Genomic DNA, 14505 nt, shown 5'->3' with positions numbered 1-14505 from the left:
GTGAAAGCTTTTGAAAAGGAGGGAATAAGAGAAATTTTATCTTTAAGGAATTCAAGATTTGATGAGTTTATTTTAAGTGTTGAAATTGAGGTGTTCACAAGTAATATTCATTTGCACTTTAAATAAAGTATTCATCACATTTGGTTTGGTTTTAGTACCTAGCATTCAAGAGTGGATTTTTCTTATTTAGATTTATCCAAACATTCCAATGAGAAATTTTTTAGGATTAAACATTCATTCCATGAAAAAGAGAGAATTTGTTCATTTTTAAGCAACCAGAGACACAATTTTCCTAGCAATTAATCTAAGAAACCTTCAAAAAACTAGTTAGCATTTCACTTCAAAAAGTACCTACAACATAAATGTGTTAAAATTTGCAGCTAATTAGTCAAACTTACAAACCTATAGGTCTAAAATGCAATCTTATGGTGTGGGAACACAACTAAGGGTCACAGGATTGAGGTACACGAGCTGGTGAAAAGTGCAAAAAAAGTGGGCCATAGGATAAAAATACATAGGGCATTCCCATGAAATAGCAATCCCATTGGTTTTTAGGGGAGCATTCCCACAGATAGATGGGTCGGTCAATTCAATTGGAAAGAGAAAAATTGGGTTTTAAGGGTTGACTAACTAAGCATTCTTGCGGGTCTTTTCTAGCGATCCCATTACTAGAAACTAATGTTCCTATGGGACTAGGGTTGGCAGGGATGCGGGGGGTGTGTTTAGTGACATGTGGTGATGGTGGCTTGAGGCAAACAAAAATCCCACCTTTGTAGGTTTGTGTTCTCGTTGGTTTATGGTTGCAATCCTGTGGCTACGGATTCACAATTTCATGGTGGCGAGATCGCAAACAAAGTGCTTAGGAAAGTGGTTGAAAGAAGAAACCAATTTTATGGTTGGGAGCGCGTTTCCTAACAAGAGACTTGTGTGCCTACAAAAATATCAGAAGACCACTTATGTACACATATTAGCACAAAATGTCAGTTTTTTTAGTTTAACATATAGCAAACAAAAAATTTGATTATGGTGACCCAAATGTGGGCTCCCACCTAGCATGCCAAAATGTATCACCTAATCTAGTAGTGTAACAAAGGAATACTAACTAATAATGAAAGCATATACAAAACTGAACAGTTAACACTTACGATAGGATGAGATTATCACTAAAAGGAAGGCAAACCAAGAATGGTAAGCTCCTTAGGCATAACCTAAGATGATGAAGCTATGTCCCTGATGGATGGAAATTTATGCTCATGTTGTTCTCAAGCTTCCAAAGGATGGGGGTTTCTACCAAGTGTGTGTATGGATGAGGGTTTCAACAATGGGGGTATGGAGGGATTTCAACATTATGATGGTATTTTGGTACTTTTTTGGCTCTCAAAATAGCATTATAACTTTGCATAAAAGTGGATGATCTTTTGTGAAGGGAGAGGGTTTCATTTATAGGCTAAGGGGTACAGGGGTGAATGGCCAAGATGCAAGGATTGGGAAAAGCTTATGGAGGGTCAGGATGTCCTAAAAGGAAGCACATGGATTTTGCTAGTTTGGAGCCAATTAGGAGGTGACACATGTCACAAGGTGATTGGATGGAGGGAAGGGCAAGATAAATAATCAACAAAGGAGGCTTAAGAGATAAGGGCTTCATAAATGTTCATAAATGCTTTGTAAGAGCTTTTAATGCTTGTGTAAGAGCCATAAATGCTTGAGGATGAGGGTGAGGATGAGATTGTTGACTTTGGCTTGGATTAGCAAGTCTTAACCCTTGCTTAAAGTTGTGCAAATGTTTAGGAGGGGTATTAGGATTAGCTTAGAAAGGGGGTTAGGGGGCAAGTGGTTTAGCTTTGATGGGATGGGTTAGTTAAGAGGCTAAGTGAGGTTAGTATGGGTGAATGGGTTGGATTAGGGGTAGAGGATAGGTCTTAGTGATATTTTAGGGGTTTGGATATTTTCTTAAATGATTTATTTAATAAAATGAGGGAATATGAGATTAATTTAAATAGATTTGAGGATTTATTTAATTTAATAGAGGAATGGAGATTTAATTGATAAATTGACTTTGGGTTATCATTTGATTTTATCAATTGGACTATAGTTAATTTAATTAATTAATTAACTAGGGGATGATTAATTAATTAATTAATTAGTTAATATTTAATTAGTAATGTCTTAGGAGATGACTAAATATGATTACTTAGTGATGTAATTAGATTTAGGTGGCTACACTAACTGGGTCCATCCTCTAACAAGGAATATTTATATTAGCACATTATCTTGTGGGCATCATTCCCACTGGGGTTTTCCCTCTAATCAAGCTTTTCCCTAGTTAACAAACAAATCTAGTGTAATTGTGTATGTGCATCTTAGTATGGTTGATAACTTATTCACTAAAGTATTCAAAACACAATCCATGCTCCAACAATAGTCACACCTTTTCCTAATGTTGCTAAAGGATGATCATCACCCAACCATTTCATCACAAACCCCTTTTTCTTTAAGAAGTTACCAAATTCATTCCACTCTCTATCTTCTATCAAAACTGAAATGTCATATGTATGTTCAATGTTATTACTTCTCGTTTTGCCTCGTTGTCAACTTTCACAAGGGTTTCTGGTTGCAAGAATTATTTTCAATCCTTCCAAAATCAAACACTCTTTTAATGTGCAGCAATCCTTTTCTCTATTTCAATCTCCATCCCATTTTATTTGATCTCCACACACTATAAGGTTTATTGAAGTCCTTTTGAACAATGCTTTCCAAAACCTTCTATGCACTACTTTATTGGTAACTAGAGCTAGATTTGAAACTAGTTGATTTCTCTTGCTAAATGGTCATCAGATTTGGATCAACCATTCTAGTTCAAACTCTAACAATTGTGAAATCCAACCTACCTTGATTGTTACAACCTTACCATTCAATTATTTTATATCTTCATATATGATTATTTTGTACTCATTAGTGATTGGACACAACTGCAAGATTGGGAGCCTTATAATTCTCTTGAATTACATGAAAGTTGTGTTAGTTTGGGATATAAAATAGATTCAGATGTCGTAGAAAATATATTTCAATACATATCCAATTATATTATAAAAAAATCAATTTCTCTTGACATGAAAGGTGAATTTACGTACATTAACAATCATTAGATACAATATGAATTATATGTCTAATAAATAAAATCATGTGCTACAATTATTGACATCAAACATAAAAAACACAAAGCTTTTATAAAATCATACTACACTCTCTATAAATAATATAATAAATAACCATTTTAAACAATTTTTAATGTTTTCAATGTCATTTTTTCTCAGTAGCAGACATCTAACCAAATGTTTTCATTACTCATTTAACACATAAGTCCAAAAGCACATGGTCATTTCAAAATGGTAAATTTAGAAAAGAGAATTGTTGAAGGAATGCGTGTCAAGAATGAAATGGTTTTAAAAAAGAAGAGGGGCAAGTTGAATAGCTTGTAAGTACTAGCGATGTGTGGTAAGCTTTGAAGGGGGAGAAGGGGTGGCGTGAGAGTAGAAAACTTTGATAATGAGTGCATGAGTAAGCTTTGATCTAAAACTGAAATGACATATGTATGTTCAATGTTATTAGTTATCATTTTGCCTCGTCAACTTTCACAAGGGTTTTTGGTCGCAAGAATTATTTTCAATCCTTCCAAAAACAAACACTCTTTTAATGTGCATCAACCCTTCTCTCTATTTCAATCTCCATCCCATTTTATTTGATCTCCACACGCTATAAGGTGTGTTGAAGTCCTTTTGAACAATGCTTTCCAAAACCTTCTATGGACTACTTTATTGGTAACTAGATCTAGATTTGAAACTACTTGATTTCTCCTATTAAATGGCCTTTCGAATTTGGATCGACCATTCTAGTTCAAGCCCTAATGATTGTGAAATTCTACCTACCTTGATTGTTACAACTCTACCATTCAATTCTTTTATATCTTCATACATGATAATTTTGTACTCATCAATGATTGGACACAAGTGTAAAGATTGGAAGCCATAGAATTATCATGAATTACATGAAAATTGTGTTAGTTTGTGATTATAAAATAGATTCAGATGTCCTAGAAAATATATTTTAGTAAATATCCAATTATATTAAAAAAATCATTTTCTCAACGTGAAAGGAGAATTTGAATATAATATCCACATTGACAATCATTAGATAAAATTTGAATTATATGTCTAATAAATAAAATCATGTGCTATAATTATTAACATTAAACATAAAAAACCACAAAGCTTTTATAAAATCATACTACTCTCTCTATAAATAATATAATACATAACCATTTTAAACAATTTTTAATGTTTTCAATATAATTTCTCACTAGCAAACATCTAACCAAATGTTTTCATTACTCATTTAACACATGAGTCCAAAACACATGGTCATTTCAAAATGGTAAATTTAGAAAAGAGAGTTGTTTAAGGAATGCGTGTCAAGAATGAAATGGGTTTAAAAAAGAAGAGGAGCGAGTTGAATAGCTTGAAAATACTGGCGATGTGTGATAAGCTTTGAAGGGGTGGCATGGGAGTAGAAAACTCTTTGATAATGAGTGCACGAGTAAGGCACGTAAAACTATGCACTTTTGCAACTCACTCCAACATGTTACACGCATTTCAAGTCGGTGCATCTTGCGTTTCTTCAATTACGTAGCGTGCCAGGAATATTTGATTTACTTTACCTGCAATAAAACAAAGTTTTTAGCCCTCTCCACTTTGGTAAAGAAAACAATGGAAGATGCACCTCAAATTGGGGTTAACAATAACAATAACAATGGTGGCCGTGTCAATTCCATACACGAACAACACGAAAACAATCAGTCGAGAGATCGAATCCCGTACAGCCAATTGGTGGTCTCGCCCATTTCCAGCAGGCACCCTAATAATACTCATGAAAGTAAGAGCCAAGAGGATGGGTTTGATCATGATCTGCAACAGGATGAATATGATGATCATCCATTTCAGGACTCTGCACCAGGAACCAGGAGATGGCACCGCCATGAAACCCTCTCGCTTCTCACTGTTCGATCTCAAATGGACGCCGCTTTCCGTGATTCAATCTTCAAAGCTCCCCTCTGGGAAGAGGTTTCAAGGTATGCTCATGCTCTTTTTGAACAAAAACTGGATCTTTGTTGTGATTTTGGCACAAACAGAATTTGCACGAGAGGAGAGAGAGAAGTGCAGAAAGGAATTCTCAACAGAATCATATAATCTTGGAATCTAAATTTTGTTCTGTTGTTTAAGCGTATGGTGAATTTGTATTAAAACGATTTCCGTTATGATATCAAGTCTTGTTCTTGAAGAGAGAGACTGTTTTGTAAAGTAAGAATTGGTTCTCGTTGTGGTATATTCAGTTTTGTTCTTAAAGAGAATGACTATTTTGTTTTAGAGAGATTTTATTTTTGTTATGATTATTTTGTGTCGGTGAGATTAGATTTGGGTTAAGATTATGCTTAAACAGAATGAGTATTTTGTTTCAGTGACGTTTGATTTCTATTCAGTTTTTTTCTTGAACAACATGAGTATTTTGTCTCAGTAAGATTTGATTTCTGTTGTGATTATTCTTAAAGAGAATGACTATTTTGATTTCTAATGGTAATAATGAAATAGAACGAGTATTCTGTTTCAGTAAGATCTGATTTATAGTATGATATTCTCTCTCGTTAGAATGGCCAATGAGAGAGACTTCATTTCAAAAATGGTAATATTCAGTTTTACTTTAAAGAAAATGGTGATTTTGTATTTGTAAGATCTGGTTTAAGGTGTTATAATATATTTGTGAATGATTCAATTGTATAATTGAATTGAAAAACATGACATCAGAACATATTTTAGATACCTGAGATACTATGTCAGTGTATGTTGATGTTGAGAAACAGAGATTATTAGATCCTACAGTTGTACCCTTGAGCACCTTCATTTCTTTTCCCTGCCGTGGCAATTAACTTTGATAGAAGGCATGCTGAATTATTTCTCTGATATTTCGTAGTAAAGTTTGACTATTGCTGTTGTCGGATGTATTAATGGCGCTCAGGAGGCTAGCAGAGCTCGGATTTGACAGAAGTCCGAAGAAGTGCAAAGAGAAATTCGAAAACCTGTCAAAATACTACAAAAGGAGCAAACAAGGAGCGCATGATAAACAAAACCGAAAATCTTACAGATTCTTTAAGCAGCTGGATGCTTTGTACACCGACGGAAAAGGAAGCAGCATGAATAATATCACAGGATGCGCTGATGAAGGATCTAGTGGAACATTTGATCAAGCCACGGCGAAAAAATCACTTGTACATCAAACAAATTTGAGCACAATAAGCTCTTCGTCAGGGTCCTTGGACGACTGTGACGACGATTCTGGTAATAATAACAATAATCCTCAAAGAACTGGCACAAAAAGGAAAAGAATTTCCGAGGAGAAAATGGTGAGATTCTTTGAAAAGTTTATGGAGAAAGTGTCACGGACGCAGGAAATGATGCAGCAGAAATATTTTGAAATAATTGAAAAGCTCGAACAGGAGAGAATTGTGCGGGAAGAGGCGTGGAAAAGGCAAGGGCTTGCAAGGCTGAACGCGGAAGCTGAGCTGAGGTCGCGAGATCGAGCCCTGTCCGCTGCCAGAGACTCAGCCCTAGTCTCCTTTCTCCAGAAATTCACAGGCCAAACTTTAACCCTTCCACAGCCTCAGCCACAAGCGCCTCCGCAAATTCATCGCAACAATCAAAGCGATCCTGCGTTGGTCGATCCGGGATGCAAGCGGTGGCCTAGGCAGGAAGTAGAGGCGCTGATCAAGGTGAGAAGCGGAATCGAAGCTAGGTTTCAAAAAGCCGAGCCAAAAGCGAAGCTTTGGGACCAAATCTCAGCCGAAATGGCCGCCATGGGATTCAGTCGCAGCCCTAAAAGATGCAAGGAGAAATGGGAAAATATCAACAAATATTTCAGAAAAGCCAAAGACAATACCAAAGAAGGCCATGAAAAGGTCACTACCTGTCCATATTTTCACCAATTGGACGATTTCTACAGCAACGCCATTCTCAATTCGCCTTATCAGAAAGCAGAGGCCAATGTTCAAAAAACTCATATGGATTCAGCCATACTAACCCTAAATAACAATAATTTTCATCACAATCAGTTGATTCGTCCTGCAACAGAAAATAATTCTGAGTTAAATTCAACAAATGAAGAGATCTGTGCTGAGAAATTAGAAGAAAAGCCGCCAGATGCCGATCAAGCACCTTCTTCTGCTACTCATTCTTCATTCGAAGATATGCTTACGAACTGACTGAAAAAGAGGGAAAAAAACCCAAGAAGCCATTTTTGGTTTTTATGTAATCTATTTGTATAGTTTGATTGGGGTATTTATTGAAGAAAATCGTTTTATTCACAGAATTCACACACCCGACTGTAATTGCTCAGCACTGTAGCAAATTTTAACGGAGCGTTATCTTTAAATTACAAAATATTGTAATTATTACGAAGACCTGACGTATTGAAGAGGATTATTAAATGATATGAATTCGACACGTTGTATAGGAGTGTAATATGATCAACTTTTACCTATTTGTGGGGTTATTTTGAAAATTGTGTTGTTTATGTAATTAATAAATTTTGAAATAGCATAGATACGTGTGGAATTCGATTCAATCTTTTTTATTTCTAATATTCTTCAATTTTTATTTATTATTCATCACCTTTAATAGTTACAGCCATGTAGAGTAGACACAATCCATGTAGACTAGACACAATTTCACTTTTGCAATTGTGGACTTCCCTTCACTATTCAAATATCCTTTATTGCTGCCTACTTCATTAGTCATTGTGATCCAACTTTGCACACACTATATTGATTAATGTATAAGTGGTGGTTGTATTTTAAAATGTTCTATACATCTAGAGTATAGTATTTGGAGACATGTTTAAAGAAAGATAAAAATTAGCAACATTAGCATCAAAGCCCATCATCTTTTTAATTTCTTGGAGCTTGTATGTTTTCTTTATTTTTTATTTTTTTATGTATGAAGTCAGCCCTATATATGTGTGTGTATGTACATATATATGTATACGTATATATGTATATGTATATGTATATATACATATATATACATATATACATACATATATAGTATACGTATATATGTGTGTGTGTGTATATATATATATAGTTACATATATATATATATATATACATGTATGTATGTATGTATATGTATGTATGTATGTATGTATATATATGTATATATATGTATATTCATATATATATACATATATATACATACATACATATACATATATACATACATGTGTGTGTGTGTGTGTGTGTGTGTGTGTGTGTGTGTATGTATGTATGTATATACATACATACATACATACATATATATTTATACATGCATTTTTTAAGAAATATAGATGATTACTGTAGGAGCAAGCAATGTGTATTTTAATTTTAAATTGTTTTTACTTTGAAGAAATTTGGATGATAGTATTTTTAATTTAAAATATTAATGTCTATTTTATTAAATCTATATTAGGGATATGGTTATTGATAGGATTATGGTTTACTGAAATTATTATTTCTATATTTTGTTAAGGTTAGTATCAAATTATTCTTTCATTTTTTAAAATAACATTGTATATGTAGTGTTTTTTTTTCATAACTTAAGGACATAATTAATTTTTTTCAATTTAGTATGATATTATTTATTTATTTAATTTTAAATTTTTTAATCTTTAATTTATATGTTTTGTGAAGGGTGTCAACATGTTAAAAAGTAAAGAAATATTTCTCTTCTAAAGATCATTTTGCTTCTAAATAGTTATAGTTTATACATACTAATTTATGTGGCCCTACAAGGACAATGCCATTAAATAGTGAAAAAATACTTCATAATTTTTCTATATATGATTATACAAGGATAACATGGGTAACTTTTTTAAAGCACAAATCAAAGGTATTTAACAAGTTTAAGATTTTCAAGAAAATGGTTGATAAGGAGTCAAATGTCTAAGTCAAATTATAAAAAAAAAACTTGGGAATCAATACCTAGATCTAAAGGTTAAAATATAATATGTTCTAAATAGATCTTTACAAATAAACTTGATGAAAATGAAAATCTATAGAAACAAAAAAATAGATTAGTGCATAAGGGTTATAATCAAATTGAAGGTGAGGATTTTGATGAGGCCTTTGCACGAAATGCAAGAATTGGGACAGTTGGAATATTTATTGTATTTTTAGCTTGCGATGGTTTTCAAAATGTACCAAACAGATGTTGAAAATGCATTTCTAAATGTTTATTTCGAGGAAGAGATATATATGGATCAGCCAGAAGGCTATGAAAGAAAAGAGTTTCATAATCATGTTTACAAGTTAAAGAAAACACTCTTTGGTTTGAGTCAAGATCCTAGTTCTTGGTACTCTCAATTGGATTGGTATCTCATTAGTAATGGTTTAACAAGAGGTGGTGTTGATAGTAACTTGTATGTTAAGGTTAAAGATGGTGATATTCTTGTGGTACTTATTTATGTTGATGATAAAGTAGTTGGATCAAAAGATGATGCATTAAGTCAAGGTTTTTCAAAGCTTATATAATTTGAAATGTATATAAATTGGAAATTATCATATTTTCTTGGGATACAGATTTCTCAATTGAAAAATGGTGTATTCTTATCAAAAACTAAGTATGCAAATGAAAAGTTAAATAAATTTCACATGGAACATTGTAATCCTATGGGAACACCAATGATAATAGGCTATAAACTTACTAAAAATGATGATTATCTTGATGTCGATCATACAAGTTATAGATATATGATTTCTATTTTACTATACCTCACTACTTCAAGGCCTAATATCATGCACAGTGTTTTTCTAGTTGCAAGATTTCAATCTTCACCCAAGGAATCTCATGTTATGGAAGTTAAAATAATTTTTAGATATATTAAAGGTACTTTGGATTATGTAATTTCATATCCTAAACATGACAATTTTGTATTTGTTTCTTACACTAACTTAGATTGGGTAGGTTTTCTTAATGATAGGAAAAGTACTTTAGGGATAACATTCTTCATAGGTAACAACCTAGTGTTTTCACATAGTAAGAAGCAAGAATCTAATATACTTTATACTATAGAGGTATAATATATAGTTGTGTATTGTTGTTGTCCATAGGTTATTTAGATCATTCAAACTTTTCCAAATATGAGAGTAATGGTATCTAAACCGATTCCCATCTATTATTATAATCAAAGTATAGTCGATATTTAAAGAATCCATCTATGAATTCATGTACAAAGAACATTGATATTCATTATCATTTCATAAGAGAATATTTGTTTGATGTTAATGTTTCTTCACAATATGTCCCTTCTACTAATCACTTTGTTGATAGTTTTACTAATCCTTTTGCCAAAGAAAGCATTTGGAGGGTTAAGAATGTGATTAGGGGTTAAACCCTTCTCTTCTCTAACAAAATTTAATTAGTGATTCATAGGTTTCAAGTGTTGTAAATGTAACAATATATAGGTGACTAAGAGGGGGCAAGGGGGAGGAGCGGTGAATCAAGAACCACTTAAATCTTGTTTGTTAGATTACTTTTGCCTTTCTTTATTAGATTGTTTTATATATTGTTATGCATGAACATAAAGAAATAAAGAAATCAACACCATAACACTTTGACACAATATTTGGTAACCTAGAAACCCTCCAAAGAGAATGTAAAATTGGGGTAGGGTTGACACTCACAATGCTTCATTGCTAGTAATAAATTTGACCTATTAGGGATTACAATTGATCACTTCTAGTGATCTATTCTATCAGGAGTATGAAGGACTCGTAGGTTTACCTTGTGAAAGGATTTTACAATACACTAAAGTATGTACTTTGTTAAGAGATTTTACAAAAGACTGCTAGGTCCACCTTGTTAGAGAATTTTACCTGATGCACATGTTAGGATGTAGTCAATAAGATGATCTTGTTGGCAATATGGATAAGTAGAAAAATTCAGAGTTGTCATTTATAAAAACATATATCTTAGGAATAAAAGGCACAATTTACTGTTGGATACAATTATCCAATTGTGTGTTGTCTTTGATATTACAAAAATATCATATTAGTTATTAGTCAATGTCTATCGAGCTCAGTTGGTCAACAAAACAAATTTCAAAGCCTACCGAGCATTCCTAGAAATTACTCTATGGAAACAATTTCTACCGAGCTCACTTGGGCATCAAAGAATTTTATGGTAGAAGTTAGTGTTAACCGAGCTCACATGGTTAAAAAAGGAAAGTTAGTGTTTACCAAGTTCACTCGATCTCCAAAGGATTTTGCAAAGTTCACAGTGTTAACCGAGTCTCTATTGGTTAACACAAGAAATCAGTTTAGGAATAGTGTTTACTGAGCAGGGTCAGCCAATGAAGGAATTTTTTGTTTTGGGAAATAAAGTTTAATTATTTCATGTAATGATTGTAGCCAACTAACCTAATGATTATTGGTAATTGTAACTTGTAAATGAGTTGACTTGATAATTTGAAAGGTATATATGAAAGGTCAAGTTGAGAATTCTAAAGAGTAATGAATGAGCATGCAAGTATATTGACTGAAGAAAGTGTGAGTGAACTCTGAAGGATGGTCAGATATCCTTGAGGAGTAGCAAAGTTTTATTTGATAAAAAAGGATCTAGTGAAGTAGAACAGAGATCTGTATCAGCAATTCAGTTGCATCTCATTCAGGTCATTTTCATTGTTACTTTCTCACCATTGTAGCAGTGATTCCTAAATCTCTTAATAGAGTTGATCTAGCAGCCATTTGTAAATCCTATAACAAGGTGACAGTTCTATTGAATTTTTCTAAAGACCTCTTGTAAGGCCACTCTTAATAGGGTGATTAAATCCTCTAATAAGGTCACACCTAACAATGTGTTTTGTAACCTTTAACTAGGTTGGCTCCTAACAGGGCTCACTTTAGAAGAGTGAAAATCAGTAACTAGTTACTTGGTGGTTTTTCCCATATTGGGTTTCCATGTTCAATCTAGTGTCTCATGTGTTGATGTTATTTCTTTTATGGTTGCATGTTAATGACTGTGAATGTTTAAGATCAGTAATAAGTTAACATACACTGCATCTATCGAGTTACAACATTTTTCTGTATGTTCACCAAGTGATAGCAGTAACTAGTTTATTAGACATCTAAGGGATCTATGGATTTGTTTTTGTGGTAATTGATTCACCACCCCCCCCCCCCCCTCCTTAGTTACTCCATCTATATTTCCAACAATTGGTATCAGAGCTTTTGGTGCTTGTAGAAAGGATTTCAAGGATCTAAGCTAAAGATCGGGATGTCTTACAAGAGAGAAATTCCAAGGCTTAACAGGGATAACTTTTTAGCATGGTAGGGACTAACGAGACTTCATCTGGCTTCCATTGGAGATATAGGATTGAAATGCTTTGGTCAAGAATACACAACTCCTTCTAGTACACTATTTGTTAATGATATTGGTGAGAAGAAGACTCATAACACCATGATGATAGACATTGCATCTGCCCTAAGCAATGAAGAATTTGATGATATCAAGGACTGCAAAACTACCTTTGAAATGTGGAACAAGTTAAAGGATATCTATGGAGGTGATGATAATGTGAGGAGAGCCAAAGCAAAAAGTCTAAGAGGACAATTTGATGAGATGAGAATAAGAGAGGATGAAAACATTTCCAAATATGTTGAAAGAGTCAAAGCAAGTGTCAATGCAATCAAAGCTTCAGGAGGAGATATGATAGAAGAAACAGTTGTAAGTAAAGTTCTTAGAACATTTCTTCCCATTTATGCAATTAGAGTATCTACAATTCAAGAAAGAAGATGTGAAGCAAATCATAAGATAAATTTGGATGCACTCAAGGAAAAAGGCAAGAAGATAAAGGAATCTCAGTTAGAAAGTGAAGAAGAATTAGAAGAAAGTACTGACAGTGATCTTGAAGTATTTGAAGCTCTACTTGCAAGGAAATATTCTAGAGGAAAAGAAAAATACAAAGATAAGGTTCCCCTAATCTGTTTTTCATGTGAGGAAATTGGTCATATTGCAACTAGATGTCCAAACAAACAAAGCAAGGATGAGAAGAAAGGTCATAAGTGCAATGGCAAGAAAGATTTCAAATCATTCAAGGACAAAGGTAAGAAAAAATGTTTTATGGCTAAGGACTCTAAGGATTCTAATAATGGTGAAGATGAAATTGTTTACATTGCTATGAAAGATGAATCTAATAATGATGAGGAAGATAAGATGGCACTTAGCTCTCATGTGAGAAAAAATACATGGATCATAAACAGTGGTTGTTCTCATCATATGACTGGTGACAAAACTAAGTTTGAACATTTTGAAGACTATAATGGTGGTAGTGTAAGGTTTAGAAATAATGAACCTTGTTGCATAAAAGGAAGAGGCTGAATCTCATTAACCAAAGAACTTGTATGTGATAATGCCTATTGGGTTGAAGGACTAAAACATAATCTGTTGAATGTAGCATAGCTAATCAATATTGGATTCAAGGTGGAATTCATGCATGGAAAAGCAAGACTATTGGATGACAAAGGAAAGCTGGTTGGATCGGGCATAAAAGCAAAAGGTAACTTGTTTTATCTTGAACTTGGTGAGTGCTCATGTTTTATTGCTCAAGATGAAGAAAGTTGGTTACAACACAGAAGGTTATGTCATGTAAATTTTGATAACATGGTAAAAATAAGAAAATTCAGGAAAGTAAGAGGCATTCCTAGTTTAAAGAAACCTGATGTTGGTCTACGCAAGAATTGTCAGATTGGTAACATGGAAAAGACTAGTTTTAAAAGCAAAAGCTTTCAATCTAAAGATATTTTGGAAATTTTGCATACTGATTTGTGTGGACCTATTGGAATTGAGAGCTATACTGGAGAAAAGTTCTTTATTATTTTTGTTGATGACTACTCTAGAATGATGATTGTTATGTATCTGGGAGAGAAGATAGAAGCATTTGAGAAATTCAAATGGTATTTGGCCATAGTAGAGAAGGAAACAAGGAAAAGACTAAAATATTTGAGATCAGACAGAGGTGGTGAATTCATCTCCCATGAATTCAATAAATTTTGCATTGAAAGAGGAATCAAAAGATAGGTATCAACTCCTAGAACTCCTGAGCAGAATGGAATAGCTGACAGAAGGAACAGATTCATCATGGATTGTGCAAGGACTCTAATGATTGAAAATAACATTGCTATCAAATACTGGAAGGAAGCTATCAGCACTGCAGTTCATACCTTAAACCAAGTATAGCTGAAGAAGGACTCATTCAAAACTCCTTATGAATTATGGTATGGCTATAAACCCAATGTAAGTTACTTGAAAGTATTTGGAAGTAAATGTTACATTTTGAAAGAATCTAGAAAAGGAAAATTTTATGTGAAGGGTGATGAAGGTATATTTTTGGGATATTCTTGCAAGAGTAAGGCATATAGATGTT

General features: G+C 33.3%; 1 protein-coding gene across 1 annotated transcript; it reads left to right on the top strand.

The window, feature by feature from the left end:
- Positions 1-4632: 4632 nt before the first annotated feature.
- On the top strand, positions 4633-7605 carry LOC149573237 (trihelix transcription factor GTL1-like). Its single transcript, XM_089814431.1, has 2 exons — positions 4633-5125; positions 6067-7605. The coding sequence occupies exons 1-2, from the start codon at positions 4764-4766 to the stop codon at positions 7304-7306; spliced, it is 1602 nt and encodes a 533-aa protein (XP_089670557.1). The 5' UTR covers positions 4633-4763; the 3' UTR covers positions 7307-7605.
- The last annotated feature ends 6900 nt before the right edge of the window (positions 7606-14505 follow it).

Source organism: Cupressus sempervirens, chromosome 2 (genome assembly GCF_028749045.1).
Source record: "Cupressus sempervirens isolate cs-2001-9-10 chromosome 2, ASM2874904v1, whole genome shotgun sequence".
NCBI lineage: Eukaryota > Viridiplantae > Streptophyta > Pinopsida > Cupressales > Cupressaceae > Cupressus > Cupressus sempervirens.
The sequence above is the reverse complement of the archived record's forward strand: the minus strand, read 5'-3'. Positions and strand labels throughout refer to the sequence as shown.